This window comes from Aulonocara stuartgranti (genome assembly GCF_965226115.1).
Source record: "Aulonocara stuartgranti genome assembly, chromosome: 7".
Taxonomy (NCBI): Eukaryota; Metazoa; Chordata; class Actinopteri; order Cichliformes; family Cichlidae; genus Aulonocara; species Aulonocara stuartgranti.
In genome coordinates, this window is record NC_138945.1 from 39,167,712 (window position 1) to 39,188,907 (window position 21,196).

At 40.1% G+C, this 21,196-nt stretch overlaps 1 protein-coding gene across 1 annotated transcript in view; it reads right to left on the minus strand.

The window, feature by feature from the left end:
* The window catches only part of sh3glb2b (SH3-domain GRB2-like endophilin B2b), a 71,531-nt gene that overhangs the window by 19,021 nt on the left and 31,314 nt on the right, over positions 1–21,196 (minus strand). Inside the window, exon 11 of the mRNA XM_082541659.1 lies at positions 15,219–15,468. Within this exon, the coding sequence (XP_082397785.1) occupies positions 15,219–15,468 (250 nt within the window). The remainder of the gene's footprint in view (positions 1–15,218; positions 15,469–21,196) is intronic.

Genomic DNA, 21,196 nt, shown 5'->3' on the forward strand with positions numbered 1-21,196 from the left:
TTGTGAGACTGGTAAACTTATGATACTTACGATGGTCTTTACTTTCTACACGGTGCATTTCAAGGTCCTGCACCCATCCGGCGGTAAACTGTACCTGGGCTTGTTGCAGTGACCGGAAGTTACTAAACTTCATGAGTGTATGCACGGTTGAGTGGTTGAGTGGTTGACTAACGGTTTTTTTTTATAAAGATTTATTTATTGCCTTTCCATCAACAAAAAAAATTTGAGTGTAATAGTAATGTATGTGCATCGTAAATGAATAATGTTAGGAGGACACATAGATACAGGCATAGCAAACCAAAATAACCCCCCCCCCCCCCCCCCCAAAACGAAATAAAAGAAAAAAAAAAACAAAGAAAACAGAAAAAACAAAACAAAAACAAAAGGTTAACAGATAGTGCTCCAGAGAAAAAAAACAAACAGGTATAACATAGTGAGACATTAGGTTTAAGTGCATTGTTCCAGGGGTTCGGGCTGAAGTTTAGTCCAAGGGTGTCAAGTTAGTTAGAGAGGCATCCAAATTAGTGGTTGCAATGATAAGCTGCGTCCTCTTCAGTTCCAGTCCATTTAATTTCACATCCCTTCTCCTGTCCTTCTATTTAGCAGTCCAGCACTCGCAGGGTCCCCAGGTTCTCTTTAACAGCTGCAGCACTACTTCTCCCATACAGGTTAAATGGATAGAATCATTTCTGTTCACTATCGATCATTTCCTCACTTTCCAAAAATAACAAAAAATTTCCCCACATTTTTTTAAAGGAAGCATGTTTACCCTTTATCATAGACGTAAGTTTCTCCAAAGCAAGGGATTTTGACAATGTCAATAACCAAGTTCTCGAGTGTGGTCTACTAGTGGATCTCCATGATTTGGCTATGCTGTATTTCGCCTGTAACAGGCAGAAGATTGTGGTTTTTTGGTTAACTTTGGTCAGCTGGATTTCAGCGGGGAAAATTCCTAGGATGCATAGTTTAGGACATAGATTCCATTTGACACTTGTAATATGTGCAATTACTTCTAAAACTTCTTTACAAAACTTTTGGATTTCTGAGCATTCCCACAGGCAGTGCATCAGTGTGCCTTTTTCCCCACATTTAACACATATGTCCGGAGTTTTGGGGTCAAATTTGTTTAATAATGTTGGGGTAATATATGTTCTCATTAACCATTTGTACTGGATTAGTTTAAATTGAGTGTTTATAGATTGTGTTTGGGCTTTCAAGCAAGCTTTTTGCCATTGCTCTGTAGTTATTCTACACTCTAAGTCTTGACACCATGCAAGTCTTTCTTTTTCTGAGGATGTTTGAGAGCCATCTCTGAGGTTACTGTAGAAGCGAGATATTAAACCCTTCCTCAGCTGATGGTTTATTGCTATGTCCTCTAATGAGTTTAGAGTGGGCAATGTTAGGGATTTTGGGGTTTTTGAAATGAAGCTTCTGATTTGAAGAAATTTAAAGAAATGTTTGGTTGGGATGCCAAATTTCTGTGTCAAGCCATTGAAACATAGTAAGGTGTCCTTGTCAAATAGGTCTGCAACTTTGCACAGGCCTCTGTCGGCCCACATTTTAAAGCTCAAATCTTTCCAACCGGGTTTAAAGGCCCTATTGCCCCAGATAGGTGAGAATTGGGATAGTGCTGGCGTTTCATTTTTAAACTTGAGTGCGTCGAACCACACACGAATGGTATTTTTAACAAAGAGGTTTGATGTATCTTTCATCAGATCTTTATACTTTGCAGAGTACAGGTAAGTGTTGAGTGGTAAGGGGGTAGTACTTGTCCTTTCTAAATTTACCCAGGGTAAGGTTGTTGTTGAAAACCAGCATGAGGCCGCAGAGAGCTGGGCAGCCCAGTAGTACCATTTGAGGTTTGGAACACAAAGACCTCCCCTGTCATACGGAAGATATAGTAGCGAAAGACGCAGTCTGGCTCGTCTGTTATTCCAAATGAATTTAATGAATATTGTTTTTGCCTTTGTGAAGAAGTCATCTGGAGGGCTGAGAGGAATGACTTGGAAGAAATATAGAAATTTTGGAAGGACGTTCATTTTGAGAATATTTACACGTCCAATCAACGAGATTGGCAGCATAGACCATCTATTGATTAAGTCAACAACAGAATTGATAGTAGGAGAGTAATTTGCATGTACCAAATCGTTAATTTTTGGAGTGATTTTTATACCTAGATAGGTAAGACTGTCTCTGGCAATTTGAAACGTTGTTTGAATAGGTGGTTTAGTTCTTTCAGAATGATTAAAGAAGAGGATGGCCGATTTGGATTCATTAATTTTATAACCGGAGATATTGCCAAAGAAGTTAATTGTTTTAAGTAGCTGGGGAATTGAGCTCATCCCAAAACCTTAAAGGCTTCCCATCTTACTGAGGCTGTGGTTTCGGATTTATTAAAGTAAAAATAGTCATCAATATTTTTGCCTACATATTCCAAAAATTTTTGATTGTGCAGTGTGGTTTTAAACGCCAAATAGGGTTACGTCTAAAAGCTGTTGTAACTGAGAAGTTAATCGTGGTTAATGAGTGGTCAGATATAAGCACACTTTTATATGAACAGCTGTTAATTCTGGAGATAAGAAAGTTTGAAATAAGAAAATAGTCTATGCGACTGCGGCTATTATGACTGGCTGAGTAGCAAGAGTATTCTCTCCCTGTTGGATTTTTTAATCTCCATATATCTTTAAGAATCAATTCAGACATAAAGTGTTGTATGGCTTGTCTAGATTTTGGGTGGGAAGAGTCTAAACCTGATGATCTATCAAGCCTAGGCTCTAGGGTACAATTAAAGTCCCCCCCAACAATTATCTCACCGTGGAGGGCTGCAATAGAGAGGAATAGATTATTATAAAAGCTGGGGTCGTCAATATTGGGGCCATATACATTAACTAATATTAAATCTTGGTTCAGCACGGAGCATTGTAGAATAATGAATCTCCCTGCAGGGTCCAAGATGGTTTTTTTAATACACATGGGCACTGATTTATGAATGAGTGTTGCCACTCCTCTAGCATGTGTTGAGAAGTGGCTAAAGAAAACCTGACCTGGCCATCTCCTCCTTATCCAGTCAGTTTCACTCGCGAGTAAGTGTGTTTCTTGAATAAAGACTATCTTTGGGTGATATTGTTTTATTCTATCCATTACTCTTTTCAGTTTAATATATTTCCTAAGGCCTCTTACATTCCAGGAAATTAGTTCAATATTTGAATAACTACTCATACAGTTTGTGCCCTTAGTAACCTGGGTTTGACTACATCTCGTCTCTCCTGTCGGAACTCACAAATTATTATTTCAAGAGCACTACACTTTAAAAACAATCTCTTATAAACAAAAAAAACAGAAAAAAAAACAAAACAACCCAGAGACCTCCCGTCGGTGTAGATCTCAAAACCTTCCCCCCCAAAGTCATTGCAGCTTGGTTATGCATCAGATCCATGTAAAGGAGCTGATAAAGCGTCCTCAAGATTGAAGCTTTAAACTTAGGTCCGACCGTATTAACTAAAGAAGTGGCCACACAATGTAAATGAATGAAAAGATTTAAACATAACATATCTAAGGCCATCTATATCATACCTGTACACCAGCAGCCATTGTATGTCCGATTTGGAATTGTTCATCAGAGTTACACGTGTTTGATATGGTAGCGTTTCTGAGTGGGCGTGAAGTTTATCCCTCGTTTTGTTGCCGGACTTTTCGTATGAAATCTTCCACCTCCGCTGGTGTGTGGAAGAGGAGCCTGTTGTCATGGTGGAGAATCCTCATTTTTGCTGGAAAGATCAGTCCGAAGTTTATGTGCATTTCACGGAGTTGTTGTTTTACCTGGTTGTATTGTTTCTGCTGTTTCTGGACCTCCGTTGACAGATCAGGGAAAAACATAACGTGATGTCCGTTGTCAGACGTGCCGCTCTAATCACCCTTGTCTTGATAATTCAAGAATTTCATGATGATCACACGGGGTGGGCCATTTGGAGTGTTTCGGCCCTGTAGCCTGTGTGTTCAATGATAGGTGGGGATGGGAGCGCGTCCCGTCCCAAAACATCAATTAACCATGTTTGCAAGAATATTGTAATTTCTCCTTGTTCAGTGTTCTCGGGTAATCCGACGAGTCTCAGATTGGGTCTCCGGCTTCTATTTTCGAGGTCGTCCACCTTTAGCTGGAGATCCTGAAGTTTCTTATGAAGGGAAGCCTCTTTACTTGTGAGAGAAGAGACGTCGTCTTCAACTTTACTGATGCGAGTTTCTGCTGAGGTGAGCCTCTCCGAAAACACTCCAATTGCGTCTTTTATTTCTTGGTTTGATGTTATAACTTCTTGCAGTTGGGCAGTGAAGTGTATTTTCAGCGACTGAATTGCGGCAGAAACACTCGCCTCGGTCTGTTGGGCGCTAGCACTAGCTCCTTCCATCTTCTCGGTTTCAGGTTCGTTGCTAGGATCGTCGTCTGATCCATCCTTTCCGGCTGTTTTAGGCTTGGACCTATATTTAGTCGGCATTCTGGCTGTTTAGATCAAAGCAGAAGCTTAGGTCGGAGAGACAGCCGCTAAAAGGTTGGCTTTTAACCGCTGTTTAGGCGTACTTAAAGGACGTTGAGGTCAGAGCTCGAAGTCTCGCTACCGTTCAGGTGGACGCCATAACCAATGTCATGCTGTACGGTTGACTTGTACCCAGGGGGTGACTCCACTGGGTACAAGAAGAAGTCAGACTGTATAAAAGTTTATGAGAAAATAACAATATTGGTCTAATGCTACAGTCACAATAAGGAAAACAGTGACTTCACTGCAGAACAATCAAAATGATAGCAAAAGTGATTGTGTGTGCACTGAGCTCTCCTTGTTGAAAGCTGAAATGGGGATGGGAACCAGACCTTCAGTGGCGTGTCTAGAAAATTTTTGTTGGGGGGGCCAGGTAGGGGCACAGATTTGGAGAAGGGTGGCAGATTTAATTGGCAGATAATGTTTAAAAAAAAAATTCTACCAACCCTTAACCATAATTCAATAATCCTATAAACCTAATAACCAAATGCACTTTTAACTCTTATTAGAATGAGATTTTAACCACTACGGTGCAAAGTTTTTAGATACTGCGTTGATAAAGTACAAGAGATACAATCAGTGCTTTGTCAGTGTTTACTCAGCATTCAAGGACATCAATATTTGCATAGTATTTTTACTGACATATAGTGCACATATGTTTTGGGCAAAAACATTTTTGAAAATTAAAATACGAACATTTGTAACAAACAATTGACAAATTAGCCAATGCCAATGCAAAACTTTATCTGCCTATTAAAAAAAGAAGATAATCTTCTCACAAACTGGTGTTTGATTTTGAAACAGGAAAAAAGTGGGGAAACAAATGAAAAGACTAACATTTGAATAAAACCTGAAAGCAAGTAAATACTTTCTCTGCTGCCTTATGGTAAACTTTGGTAATATTGATAAAGAACAACACTGGCTGATGATAAAATACAGTCAGCTGGCATGGTGACACTGCCAGTATAACCTGCAGGGCTGGACTGGGACAAAAAAATTGGGCATTTTTACTACAGACCGACCCACCAGGTAGTAAAGCCATAAAGACTTTGAATGAAAACAAATGCTGTTGTGACAGTGATGTACAGTCTTGTTGGTATATGTATGATTTCTATACATTTTACGTCAGATAAAAACTTTGGTTGTAAGATTTAGATAATTATTTAATAAAAACTAGGTATTTTAAATGAGAATAAGAAAGAAAAGTATTTCTTTGTGCCCACCTTTCCCTGTTAATGCCCTACCTGGCCCCCTGGCAAAACTTTGCTAGACCCGCCCCTGCACAGTTACCAGCTGTCAGCTACATAAAAAAGGATCCTGGTGTTATTTATCTCTCAGAAACAGTTGATAACTTCAACTCATTCATGTCACCTAAAAGGTAAACCTGTTTCTCCATCACCTGTTCAGCTCTGATGATTCAGTAAGGACATCTCCTGGTTTCATCTTCATGTTTCCCTCTCACCACATATCTAAACAGACATCATGACCAGCAGCTTTACAGCTGTGGCTCCAGCAAACATCAGCTGATACTAGAAAGTAATATTAAATACATTCTAACAACAGCCGATCAAGCTTAAACGTGCTGCTGTTGTTTAGCGCAATATCTGCTGGTTTCCTCTTTCTGGCGCAAAGTGGGCGATAAACAAACAAGAGAGAAAAGCCGATCAGCTGATCATCGATCAGTTTCATGATTGAAGTAGCAACAGGAGAAGGAGGGGGAGAGAATGAGAGAAGAGGCAGCTGTGCAGCATAAAGACAGAATAAATCCAGCTTTGTGTCTTTTTCCATTCTAGCTGAAGTTCGGGACAAACTGCGTCTCTTCTCAGCTCAATACGAAACGCGTAATATTTTCTCTGAATGAGGGACCATTCCATTTTTTTAAGGAGCCGTTGGCAACTCTACTAACCTTATGAATAAAATAAAGTTCACTATCAGTAACATCATAGCACCCACCCAGCTGTATAAAAACTCCGTCAAGCTGGCTAGAACGCAGTATGAGTTATTGCAACTGACAGTAAAAAGTCAGCAACATGAAAATAAACTCCACCTAAACTTGGTTTATATTTGACCCAGATAGACTGCAGGTCATAACTTCTTACCTGAAGTTCAGTTCACCTGACACTCGGACTGGCGGCTGCTTCGGGTCTCTCCTCCTGCCTCCCCTTCCCTCATCCACCTGTTGCCTCTGTGGAAGCCCCGTCATAGCCACCACCAAACAACGGAGTTATTGCTACACATCGACCTGCATCTGGCCAATCCACCACCTCTCATTGTTCATGCCATTACAAAAAAAATAAAAAATAAGTCACTGGGGATATGCCCGATGGCCAGTCCAGCTATGTTAACCTGCAACCAAATTTGCAGCTCCATACAGCAATGTTACGACTTAGATTATATCTTATAACTCATAACTCTTATGTTAGCTGCCCTCAGTAGCATACTGTCTGAAATATTCCACGGCTGCAATAATTCTTTAAGTGTTATTTTTTTCCTTGGTATTCTAATTTCACCGAAGTTTACTAAACTCAACAAACTTGATATTACTTACCGGGACATTTATTCTGTCCTCATTTTCTTTCACCGAAAAATTGTTTCCTGCAGTGCCGTCTTTCGTGCTTGGCTCTCCTACCTTTGCTAAGGTGATGCGCATAGCGCAGAAGCGATGCTGCATTCACTTACACTCGGATATCTGAGCGTCACCGTGAAAACATAATCGGACATTTGATATTTGATTGAATTTTATTGTTTTGCCTTTGGGGTGGCACCTGGGGTGGCCAGTCTGGTTTGGGGGGTGGCCTGTGCCCCCCCCCCCCCCCGGCCACCCCGCTGGACACGCCATTGCAGACCTTTGACCACTCATAGCTAGTTACCATCTTCAAAATGACCTCATCGTAACACAGGAATAAGAAGAACTCAGTCTGCGATTAGTTTGGACTGAATGGAGCCATGTTTGCAATCCATCAGCGATAAATCAGTGAAAATCCCAAATCTGTCTACAAAAGAAAACATACATACTTCAAGCAAGAACCTCAGATATGAAACAGAAATTTAAACAGTGACTTAGCTGCTGCAGGACAGCAATTTAAGTGCAAACATGAGTGCTCAGTAACTTTGGTTTGATATAGCAATGTAACCAAAACACAGGTTGCTAACTGAGTCGAGTCCTGTACTGCAGAAAGAGAAGACGAGTTGAGCTCATCGGTTTAGACTGACTCAGACTGACTGTAACATTTGGCAATCTGTGTTTATAAATTAGTGACTGCGGTCGGTCTGAGTCATGATAGTTTGCAGACTTTTTGACGCTCATACAATAACCAGTTGGTCACAGTAAACACTGTGCAAATACTTCTTTAATATTAAAAAAATAGTTAATTCTGTAAATGACGGTTATAATTAATGGAAATGGGATGATATAGATGGAGTGGTTTAGGGCTACTAAAAACTCTTTACTGTAAGCAGTGTTTCCAGTTCAAAACAAAAGATGGTGAAAAACAGTAAATGTGACGTTCTCTTAGTGTTGCTCACACTATTTCTGTTCATACGTTAACCATAGTGAGAGACGTTAGTGTTTATTGTGCTTAGGAAATTCTGTATTTTGAGTCGAGGGTCCATGTGCTTTCATTTAAGTTTCTGAGTGAATCTTTGGTTTCGTAATTTCCTCAGAAGAGCTAGAAACTGAGACAGTTGTTTAGCGTGCTCACTTTAAGTTCTCGTTTATTCATTGTGTTATTTTTTCATCTTGTGTAAATAAAGTCCCTTTCACTTCACACGTGCTTCTCCGCGTGCTGTCTGCATTAGACTATGTCCACACTAACCCAGATAGATTTGAAAACGCCGTTTTCATCTGAAAACGCTCTGCTTCCACACTAGTGTTTTCAGTCGTTTTCACAAAGTTATGCGTCCACACTGAAACGGCCGAAAACGCTTATGTTCCAGTACTGTGCATGCGTGAAGCGCAAGAAGATTCGGCCTGCCTCATTTCTGTCTGACGTTTATTTACTTTCTGGCTCTTTGAAACGTCGCAGCAAAAGGTTGAGGAAAAGCACCAAGTTTTTTTAAATAGACTAACAATGAGGTGGAGTTGTTGCTGCGAGTAACACAAAAGTACAAAGTTGCAAAAGCAAGTGAGAATTAAAGAATTTGAAGAAAAGCTCTCTGGAGCATGTACAGACTGATATTAATCTTTAATAGGGCTGTCCAAGTTGAGAGCAAACAAAACAACTGCTGTATAATGCCCTTTATAACAATACAAGCATCACATGACTAAAATGCGTCACCGTTTTACAAAGTCTGCGTTTTCACTGTCCACACTGCGATGCAAACGCACCGTCTTCAAATGTATTCTTTTTCGAGAGCATTTTCAAAACGCGGCGTTTTCCTTGAGCAAAAATGTAGTCTCAGTGTGGACGGGAGGCCAAAACGGAGAGAAAACGATGCGTTTTCAAACGAAAACACATTAGTGTGGACGTAGCCTTAGAGTCCTCCCTTACCGCGCTCTCAGCCGTGAAAGCTTTGTTCTTCTAAAGCCAGCTACCCATATCAAGACAGGCCATTATTTCCTCACACCCAAAACATTAAAGATTTTTCTTCCTAGACCAGAACAGAACATCAAAAATGCTCAACCCCGGGCTTCTGCTTCCGGCCGATGGAGTAAGTAGCAGCGAAAGGCAGCTCCGCTAAGATTTTTGATTATCCAAACCTCCTGGGACACATATTGACTTTGATTTGGACCAAGATTCAACTGTACAAACTCCTCCTGACCAAAGCGAGTCATGAAGAGTAGTCGGAAATACACGCAAAAAACTTTGTCGTCAGCTTCTGCTACATCTGGCGGCGAAGAGCCACAACACGATATGGCGGACGAGAACTCGCCAATCTCCGTGAGGATCCTTCGGAGCGAATTGCAAGCCTACCGAGACGGTATGATGAACGATATTAAGATGCAGATAGATAACATGCATGAAAACTTACGTGAGGACATTTCCTCGCTAAGAGAAGAAGCTAAAGCAGACACCAATAAGCTTCGACATGAGCTATCACAGAAAATAGAGGCACTGCACGAAACTCATGCAGAAACAACAAGTATACAGAAGGACATGGAGCGGGCCCTCTGCGACACTACAGACAGGTTAACAGCCTTGGAGAAAGATCACGAAACCCTAAAGAAAGATTACAACAAGCTACACGACAAATGCCTGGATTTAGAAAATAGAAGCCGCAGAAACAATCTGCGTGTGGTGGGCATTAATGAGGACGCAGAGGGGGGAAACCCCAGCTGTTTCATGGCAGAATTTTTCTCAGAAGTGCTCGGGAAAGAAAATGATGATTCGCTTATCATGATAGACCGAGCCCACAGAACCCTCGCCCCGAAACCACGGACAGGGGAGCGCCCAAGAGCCATGATAGTCCACCTGCACTACTACACCGACAGAGAGAAGATTTTACGATTGTCCAGGGAAAAAGGTCGCCTCTTCTACAAAGGATCACCTGTACACATCTTCCCGGACATGAATCCTGAGGTCAGCAAACTTCGAGCGTCATTCAACCCCGTGAAAGGGAAACTGCGGAATGCTGGCGTCCCGTACAGTCTGTACTACCCCGCGAAGCTGACTATAACGGTGAACAACGCTAAGCACTCATTCACAGATCCGCGCGAAGCAGAGAAGTTCGTCAGTACCCACGTCCAGAACCCAGCCACATCTACCGCTTAGCCACATCTTTACAAACATGACCCAGGAGGGAATAGCATATAATAATAGACAATCTTAAGGAGTTTAGTGGTGAGTCTGATGTCTACAGCCTGTAAAAAGCTGGACAAAAATTGTTTTTCTTTTCTTTGCAAATGAAGAAAGGGTTCCGGTTTGAGTTCATGAGGTTGTTCTTTAGTTTGGTTCAAGAAAGTTGTGAATTTCAGAGGATCACTTTTAGAAAGCTCAGAGTAAGATCCATCAACCACTCAGTAACAGTTAATAACTATTGGTACCTCTACTGAGAGAGCACCACAAAATCTTGTCAACTTTGTAACATGGAACTGTAGGGGACTCAGGGGACCAGTGAAACGAGGAAACATTTTAGCTCACTTAAAAAAAGTAAACGCGGATATAATCTTTTTGCAAGAAACGCATCTATAAGTACAAGACCACAACAGATTACGATGCAAATGGATAGAACAAATATTTCACTCTACGTTTAAAGCTGGAAGCAGAGGCACAGCCATACTGATCAAAAAATCGGTACCATTTACAGCAGCAAAAATACTACCAGACACTCAGGGTAGGTATGTTATTGTAACTGGCAAACTTTATGGTCATTTAGTTATGTTAGTAAATATTTACGCTCCGAATGTGGACGATGAGCAATTTATACGGTCGATAATATCAAAGCTTCCGGATATCGATACTCATCAATTAATCATAGGAGGTGATTTTAACTTGGTGTTAAATACTAACCTTGATAGATCATCGAGTAAACCTGCCAAAATATCTAAATCGGCAAAGGCCATCCAGGAATTTATGGGAAATTATGGAATAATTGATCCGTGGAGAGTTCAGAATCCTAATGTGTGACAATATTCATTCTATTCTCCGGTCCACCAGACATATACCAGGACTTTTTTTTAATCGATTCTAAATTTCTGCCATCAGTAAAGCGCTGTGAATATGGCACAATAATGTTGTCGGATCACAGCCCCCTCCTTTTGCAACTAGCCCTCGGGTTCAATCACACAACAAAGATATGGAGATTTGATAATAGTTTATTATCAAATAAACAGGGGATAGAAGACATTAAGAACCAAATTGATTTCTACCTGTCAATTAACAACACTCCGGATATTACCAAGTCTACCTTGTGGGAAGCACTAAAAGCGTACATTCGGGGGCAGTTAATTTCGCGGAAGAGTCTAATGAATAAACAACAAAGAGAAGAAGAGAGACGTATAAAAGACAAGATACAGGAAGTAGATAGACAACACACAGCGCGGCCCTCAACAGTCTTGCACAAGAAGAAACTGTCCCTGCAAGCTGATTTAGAATTGATGTATACCGCAAGAACAGTCAAGCTTCTAACCAGGGCAAAATATAAATATTATGAACAGGGGGAAAGGATGGGTAAAGTTCTAGCACAACAAATCAAGAGACAAGCAGCAACAAGATTGATCACAGAAATTCGCACCAATACGGGACAAATAACGAGGGACCCAAAGGAGATAAATAGTATATTCAGAAGTTTCTATGTAGACTTATACGCCTCAGAATCAAAAAAGAACCCCGCACTATTTGAGATGTTCTTTAACAAGTTTAGTGTACCTGTGATCAACCCAGACAAAGTAGAACAACTCGAAAAATCCATAACTATACAAGAGCTACAGCAAGCAATAGATCATTTACAGAACTCCAAAGCTCCAGGTCCAGACAGTTATACTTCGGAATTTTACAAGGCCTTTAAAGACCATATCTCACCCCTGTTACTAGAAGTATATAATGAGGCGCTGGACAAAAAAGCCCTACCGCCGACTTTATATCAGGCAAGCATCTCTTTGATCTATAAAAAAGAAAAAGATCCTTTAGACCCGGCTTCATATAGACCGATCAGCTTAATTAATGTAGATAATAAGATACTTGCAAAGATTTTAGCAACACGCCTGGAAACTGTTCTGCCAACAATTATATCTCAGGACCAAACAGGATTCATTAAAGACAGGCAGCTGTTTTTTAATATTAGAAGACTTTTAAACATTATCTATACGCAAGACAAGCACAATCCTAGTCCTGAAATTTTGCTTTCTTTGGACACGGAGAAGGCCTTCGACAGGGTCGAGTGGGATTATCTCTTCTCGACCCTGTCGAGGTTCGGATTTGGCCCTAAATTTATTTCTCTGGTTAAACTACTATACATCCAACCAAAAGTGTCGGTACAAACAAACAATGTCCACTCCGACTATTTCGATCTGAATCGTTCAAGAAGACAAGGCTGTCCTCTTTCACCTCTGCTTTTTGCGTTGGCTATTGAACCTTTAGCTCTTCTACTGCGCTCAACAGACGAATATACAGGGATCAGAAGGGGAAAAGCAGAACATAAAGTCTCGCTTTATGCAGATGATTTACTACTGTATATTTCTAACCCTGCAAAATCAGTCCCAGTCATCATGGAAATTTTGCAGAATTTTGGAGAAGTGTCAGGATACAAATTGAATTTATCTAAAAGTGTGCTATTCCCAGTCAACTCTAAAGCAATAGGTAACCCAAGTTGTTTCAATACCTTGCCATTTCGGGTTTCTAATCAGTTCCAATATCTTGGAATAAATATCACTCAGGATTATTATGGTTTATTTAAACACAATCTCTCTAAACTATATGATGAAACCAAAAATAACATAGACAAATGGATTAATCTACCAATTTCACTAGCAGGGAGGATAAACATTGTTAGAATGAATATTCTTCCCAAATTCTTATTTTTATTTCAGTGTATCCCTATTGTGATTAATAAAGCCTGTTTTAATAAATTAGACTCCTTAATATCCTATTTCATATGGAACAGAAAGAATCCAAGAATCAAGAAAAGCTACCTACAGAGACCGACATGTCAGGGGGGGATGGGGTTACCATGCTTCCGTCTATATTATTGGTCATGTAATGTTCGTTCCATGTCGTTTTGGTTGCAGACTAAGGGGGCCGACTGGACAACGATGGAGAATGAAAGCTTCTCCTCATTAGAAGCTATGATCTATTCAGCTCTCCCTATCCCTAAACATGACTTTAAAAATCCTGTAGTCTCTCATACAATTAAAATCTGGACACAGATAAGGAAACATTTCGGGTGGAGGGAAGCTTCCATACTAACTCCACTCATGAATAACGCAACATTCACACCATCACTTTCAAACATTTCATTTCTCCAATGGAACCACAATGGGCTGCACTCAATAAAGGATTTATTCATCAACAAGGTTTTTCCCACATTCCGGCAACTGCAAGAAAAATTTGACTTTCATAGTAATGACTTTTTCAAATACTTACAGAGCAGAAGCTTTGTAAGGAGGCTTTTTCCATCTTTTCCAGGTCGGCCCCCAGACTCTGCCTTAGATAACTTATTTCAGTTTGATCCACTCAAGAAAGGACTAATAACAAAAATTCACAACGCACTCACAACTGGATGGAACTGTCACACTTGACTATCTGAGAGAGGCCTGGCAGTGTGACCTTGGTACGAGAATTACAGACAATCAATGGACAAAAGCCCAGGAAAATGTACACTCTTCCTCTGTTTGCATTCGTCATGGACTCTTACAGTTTAAAGTGCTACATAGACTCCATTTATCAAAGTTGAAACTGTCAAAAATGTTCCCCAATGTAAACTCGTCCTGCGAAAGATGTAAACAGCAACCTGCTTCACTGGCGCATATGTTTTGGAATTGTCCCTGTATAACAACATATTGGAATAATGTCTTTCATATCTTGTCTAAAATTCTAAAAAAACCACTTAAGCCAGACCCAATCTGTGCTTTATTTGGAGTGAAGCCGGTTGTTGTAGACCTATCAGCCACCCAAAATAATGTGATACGTTTTGTGACGCTGCTGGCACGCCGTTTGATTCTACTAAATTGGAAACAAAAGGTGCCTCCTACCACATCAGCGTTAGTACAAGATGTATTGAGACACTTGCAGCTGGAAAGAATTAAACTCCTACTAAAGGGGAGGTTGGAGGAATTCCATTCAACCTGGCAATCTTTTATAGATTTCTTCAATACTGTACAGATATAAATGGTCACTGAGCCTCATTGTTAGTTCGATAAATAGCATCCTCTGTCCAACGTTGTTTGTTGTTGCCTTTTTTTTTTTTTTTTTACTGTGTTTAATTTCTATTGTATATATGTAATCATTTATATTTGAATCTTAGTTGCCTTTTATGATAAAGAACACTGGAAAACCAAATAAAGAGATTTGAGAAAAAAAAAAAATGCTCAACCCCAAATCAGAAAAGACAGACAGAAATGGTGCTACATGGCTCAGTCCACGACATCTGCTGGAAAAATAACCAAAAATATGTTCAAGGTCACGGCGTGTCCAAGGGGTTTTTAGGTTTTGGAAAGTTGTTCTCTCAAATCTTTGAAACATCAACATTTTTTCTTTAGGACTTTTTCAGAAATATAGGGTTGTGGTTTGTGTGGCCTGAACTTTAGAAGTTAAACTACAAATGTCTGATCTGACATTAAACACTCTTTCAAGTTCCGTCTCTTTAGTGCAAACCCTGCGTGATAATAATGACTGCACTATTGCAATCGGGGGATTCACAGCCTGTCAATAGATATCTTTTTAAAAGTTGAGAATCATGTCTCGACCTGACGTCGGGATTTTAGGCCAATGAGTTTTCAAAGGGATCACAAAGAAATGCTACACATGCCCATGCGCTCTTTCTATTCATACTCGTAGCCTTAGGCTCAGGAGTGTCTGAGACGAAGGCAGGTGCTGGTTTGTCTCACATGCCATTGAAACAAACACTAACAGTTTGCATTGTTTTGGACAGCTTATATCTGTATTTTGTGTGGAAACATTGAAAGCTGCAAAAAGATTCCAAAAAAAGGCGACCTATAGCAATAAGGCATTTGAAGAGCCACACTTCACTTACAAGTGAAGTGAAGTGAAGTGAAGTGTGTGTATGTGGTGACTCAGCTTGACTCTGCTGTACCTCATCAGCCAACAATGACAGCTCACTGGTGTCGTGGGCATCATAATCATACAGGACCCTGGCCTTCCTGGCACCCGTGACGGGCAGCTGTGACTGCTCCATGGCGAGCGTGACCGGCTTCTGGCTGGATGAGGAGGAGGCGGCAGGGACAGCGGCTCCGGAGGATGCCGGTCCAGACAGAAAGGCGGGGGACACAGGGTTGGGGCAGACGGAGGCAGAGGAGTGGGGTGCACTGACAGCATTAGCACATCTGTGTGAAGACACATACATGGTAGGTATGGTTTACTTACTGTAAACAAACATTTTATGCCTTCCAAAAAGGAAGAAATAAAAATTATTATTTACAAAAAAAAATTTAAAGCCTATTTTTATTGAAAGAATCTCAAAAACTTTAAGGCTTTATTGGTGTTTCTTTTTTTCTTCTAGTGTATGCAATTATTTCAGGGGGGGGGGGGGGCAGTTGGACTTTTAGCAACAGTTTTATAAGCAAAAAGCTTTCATCTCTCACTTCATAACCTCATACACGACCCCAGGATCCACTGCTTCAGAATTACTGGCAGGCCTGTTTAGAAGCTGGGCTGTCCTGATGTGGAGTCATGCAGCTGAAATACGTACAAAATGTTAAAACCACATTTTGCTGATGGCCATCCCCCCAAAATCTCCTCATATCTTCCATCCTCCAGCTCCTCTGAGGAGACTGAAGTGTTCCCAAGCCGGCCAAGAGATGTAACCCCCCCACAGTTACAACTTTTCCCACGATGGCTTAAATCAGGGGTGTCAAACTCAAATACACAGTGGGCCAAAATTCAAAACTGGAACAAGGTCGCGGGCTAACATCAATATTTATTGTAAAAAAAAAATCTTCCTCCAGATTTAAGAATGAATCTCTTCTTATGGACTCAAACAAGTTTTGCTGAAAAACTGAATATGAAACAAGCAAAGCTTAATACTAAACAATATATATATTATCTGTATAATACCAGTAGGCCAGCTCTAATAATAATTTGGTATGGCCAAATGTAATTAGGCTGCGGGCCAAATTTGGCCCGCAGGCCAGAGTTTGACACCTATGGCTTAAATGAACGTGGGGTCCAGTGAAAGCAGCAGTTTTGTTTACATGGTTTGGCATGAGCTCTAAAACTCATAGACCAGGGTCAGCATTAATGCGAGCATCACTGATGATGATGTAAACAAGCATAACAAGACAACATCAAAAAAAGTTTTTTCCAGTTTAAACTATGTTACCGGAGGTTACGAAAAAGACGGCAGCTCAGTGTCTGGACCTCGTGTACATGTTTTGACACCATCCTGGTTTCTGATATGATTGAGTCCACATGAGAGAGATACTCCCATACAGCTTATGACAAAATTTAATCCGAAGTGATTGATGGCCCTAATCACGACCTTTTGACCTCCCCCCCGGAAGTGTGTAATGAGCGTGACGAATCGCATCCGGAGAAGGGAGGGGGAAACCTCCGGAAGCGCGCCATCTGTTGCTAAGCGTGTCGAATTGCATCCTGAGAAGGGAGGGGGGAAACCTCCGGAAGAGCGCCATCTGTTGTTGGGAAAAAAAGTTTTTAGTGGGAGGGAGTGCAGCAGGGGAGGAGAATAAAAAAGCAGAGAGGTGGAGTCCGTCACAATTTCTAAGGCACAGACGCAAGATGGATTTCCTTCTGCAGCCCAGCAGCGTTCCTGTGTCCGATGAGATCTGCTCTCCCAAAGAAGAAGGCTTTGAATATGACATATTCAAATACAGCATATTTACTATGGAAGGCCTCGATCCGGACCTTATGACCCTACCGGAAATACTCCGGAAGTGTCTAGTCATTTTCAGACCTGATGCGTCATGTTCCCTAAGCACAGCGGTGATGCAGCAGCTGATTCTGTGCTGTATAGAGAGACAGAGCGGCAGCTAGTTTTCCGCAAACTCATAGTCTGAATTCTGTTTCAATATTATGACAATTTTCTCTGTTTTTTTTTTACAATAGCGGGTGTAATTTTACTTTCTTAAGCTGCACCGGCGTTTGTAATGGAAATAAAGAGTGACTTCCTGTAGAGATTTCAATAGTATTTTATTTTCCTATAATACAGACGCTGTAAAAAACCTTTAAGATACACCATAGCTTGTGATGAAAAGAAGAACTTTCTATCCGTTTGTAACCTACAGGCTGCCTATGTGTAAAAAACGAATAAATATCCCTTAGTGAATACTACTTTTCCTTTTGAGAGACTGAAAAACAAACCATAATTGCAGCGACAGGCGATCTTGTTACACACACACACACACACACACACACACACACACACACACACACACCCCCCGCGGGTCAAGGAGGAGTTTTTTCCTTCATTACTTTTACAATGGGTTTTCTCAATAGATAGAAAATGATGACGTTGAGGAGTCAACAGCCGATATTATCATTGCTTGTAACCCGGTAAATAATTTCGTACATCTCCTCCCCTAAAATAAGCCTTAGCGGAAAAAAAAGCTCATATTCGAATAAGTTTATTCCCCTCTGTGGGAAAGAGTTTTTTTCTCAGAGTCAACCATGAGGCGAGTTTTGTCAACAGCAAGAACAACTGTTGCCCATAAAGTAAAACAAATATCCGCCTCTAAGTCGTATTTTACCGTTGCAGAATGTGGAAAACAGACAGCCCTCACAGGAGGCACCCAGGGGCCCACCTCACACACCATAGTTAAAATATTTAAATTTCAACTAAATTTGTAGTAATGATCGGATTTCCTCACTTATCTACACCACACTCCTTGTCCTTGATTTCTTATCGTTTCTTATCGTTCCTCTGTCCCTTAATAGAAACCACATATATAGAAACTATCCTCCCTTTCAGTTGTCTTTTGCACTTCCATATCGCAAAGCAGTTACTGTAGGTTATTTTCTGCTTATGCATTAATGTAATTAATTAACTTATTTATCCTTAAGTAAGGTAATGACTTGAGTTCTAATGCTTTTTGTCTCTTGAGTTAGCTGTCAATGTGGGATTTTTTTCCCCTTTTGTCCAGTTAAAGCTGCCTTTCATTCTTCAACACAGCTTAAACTCTAATAGGTAAGCTTTCTTGTAATTTCTTAGTTCTGCAGGCTTCTTGAAAGACATCCGAGACTCTTCTTTGGATGCTGGCTGCCTTTTGTTTTGTTTTCTGTCAAGATGATCCCACACTGCTTCGATTATCTTGAGGTTCGAACCCTGGAGAGATCAATCCATGACTGATGCGTTGTTTCATCCAGGCATACTTTGACTACATTGGCAGTATGTTTGCGATCATTGTCGTACTGAAAAATGAAGTTGAAGCCAATCAGACACTACGTGGTATTACATGGTCGATCAAAATCTGGTGGAACTTTTCTACATTCATAATTTGATTAATTTGGATAAGAGCTCCAACAACACTGGCTGAAATCCAGCCTCAAAGCACGGTAGAGTATCCACGCTGTGTTAAAGACGGCTATAGACATTCACTGTTGTATCTCTCTTCGGACCTCTTCCATGCATATTTCAAATTTGGATTCATTACTCCATAAGACATATTACAGCTGATTTCTTTTTCCAGTCAATTTCTTGTGTAATTTGGCACACCTCAGCCTTATTTTTCTCTGTTCTCCTTCCTTAAGAATGGCTTATTAACAGCCACCCTTCCAACTCAGATAACTTTTGATGAGGTTTCATGAAATGTTTACAGCACTTGAGTTACTCGCCACGGCCATCCTAAATGCTAAAAACACTAAACTTTAATTCTAAATTACGTAATTAACGTTAACCAGAAAAAACAAGCCAAAGTCGAAATGTTGCTGAGCTGACCTGTGGTATGCTATGTCTTCTAAAGCACGTATAATGTAAACAGAACTGGTCTTTGCACAGAAGCCTGTGGAGCTTCATAATTAACCTCAGTGTGTGAAGAGGACTCTCCATTTAATAATAGCTGTAATAAAATGTTCTGGCCGACGGTGTTAAACGCTGCACTTGGGTCTAGCAGGGAAGATTTCAACTTTTCAATATGAATGAAGGCTGAAAACTGATTAGATTAATGTCTGATGATCTTTTCTGTGCTTCTTCAAGTTTGTAACACCAAACATATTAAAGGATGATGTAAGGTTCACAGGAAGAGTTTAATTAGACACACATTTACTATTTTTCTTTATACTCTTTCTTTCTTGACATGTTTAATATGATTACTATCAGAGGAGAAAATGAACCTTGTGTAGTCTAAAAACTTTTTTATTTAATCAAACTGTAATGTTGTTGAACTCTGACGGACGTGTCTTTTAATCTTGTCAACAAATCCTTAATCATCTAAATCTGCCATTTATCATCTTGTAAAATGTTCCCTCTGCTTCTGTTGCACATCTCCCCCGACACTCTCTGCTTCACCTGTCCTGTGCAGGTGGTCCAACCCCTGCCTGCCTCCTTAAACTGGGGTGTTTAAATCTCTTTACCTCTGTTGTGAACTTCACACAAAGTTTGTGGTAACAAAATCAAACTGACGAGGATCTCGTTTGAAAAACACACACACTCACGAGACAAAATAAAAACAGACTGCTCAAAGCAAAAGCAGAGCCCTCACAGCTGGTAGTACAAACACAGTGACAACATGCGTATTAGATACCCTCAGTGCCAAAAGCATAAATATGAAAAAATGTGATCACCAAGAATATCCTAAAAATGGCATTGAGGTGCGTGTTACAGTAAAGAAAAAAAAAAAAAAAAGTAGCCAAATTTTCATCGGAAAATGTTGAATTTTAGTAAAAACAATGCTCTGTAGTTTGATACTGTCGTTACAGACAAAGCAGATGTTTAAAGCCTTTGGACGCACATTTGAAATGCACTCATTCTCCTTATCAGCTGGAAACATTAAAGCCGTAAAATGACTTTTTCAAACGGATAAAAACTATTGAACAGCAGCAATGTTGAGCCTGTTCCAAAATTTGAATGTACATGTGTTGAAGGTGCGGGTCTTGTTGAATTATTAAACATACTTTCTTTAATTTTTCGAGCCACAAAAACAACAACTTTTAATTTCTTCTGCTTGAGTCTCGGCCTCGGGTAGCTCTACTTATCATTGCTCAGTCAGTTGTCTGTTTGCGCAACTTTTTCAAGGAGCAGCGGATTATTGGTAAGGGTGACTTTATGTGTTTAGCTACTTAAGTGGAAGTACTGTGGATAGTTTTACCTTACATACATAAGGCTGACAGTACAGCTTCTGAGGTAACTGTTTACAAAATGTTATATTCTATCCACAAATTCTTTGCAATTTTACATTGATAAACATTATCCTTAACACATTTGGCCCACATAAAGTACTATGGCCATCACACTGTCATTTAGAATTGTTTAAATAACTCGTGTCTTAAGTCCTTCCATCAAACAGAAAAAAAAAAAAGTCGCATGGTTCACTTTATATTTCTAACATTTTGTGATATAAAGTCGTTCATAACAAACTGAAAGGCCGGGAGTTTAAAATGCAAACCGATGGAAGCAGAAGTAGAAGACTATAATGTCTCAGAGCACACGGTGTCTATTAATGTGTAGACATGTATAAATAAGAGCTTAATAAAGAGGTTTTGTCAAACTTGGAGTGAACAAAAGCAGAAAAACAGTAAAAGATGCAGACAGTGAAAGTCTGGTTTATTTCATGAACACAATGAAACATTTTACAGTCCACAGAGCAAAGTAGCATACATGATAAATAGATACACATAACATGAGAAGTAAAACTCGTCGTCTTACCACATGTTATATTCTGTAAACTTAAAATAACCACAGAAATTAGAGTTTAGTGTTTTAAAGTCATTATTAAAAACATGAGTCAACATTACTGAAGTGACGCTTTAACGATGCGTCTTATCACCGTGTTTATGATGATAAAACATGTTCTCTCGTTAGTAGATGTCAGCGCTGTCACTTGTCATGAAAATGTCCAGAGCCAGGGTTCCTCTTTAATCACCATTGATCATTAATAGGGT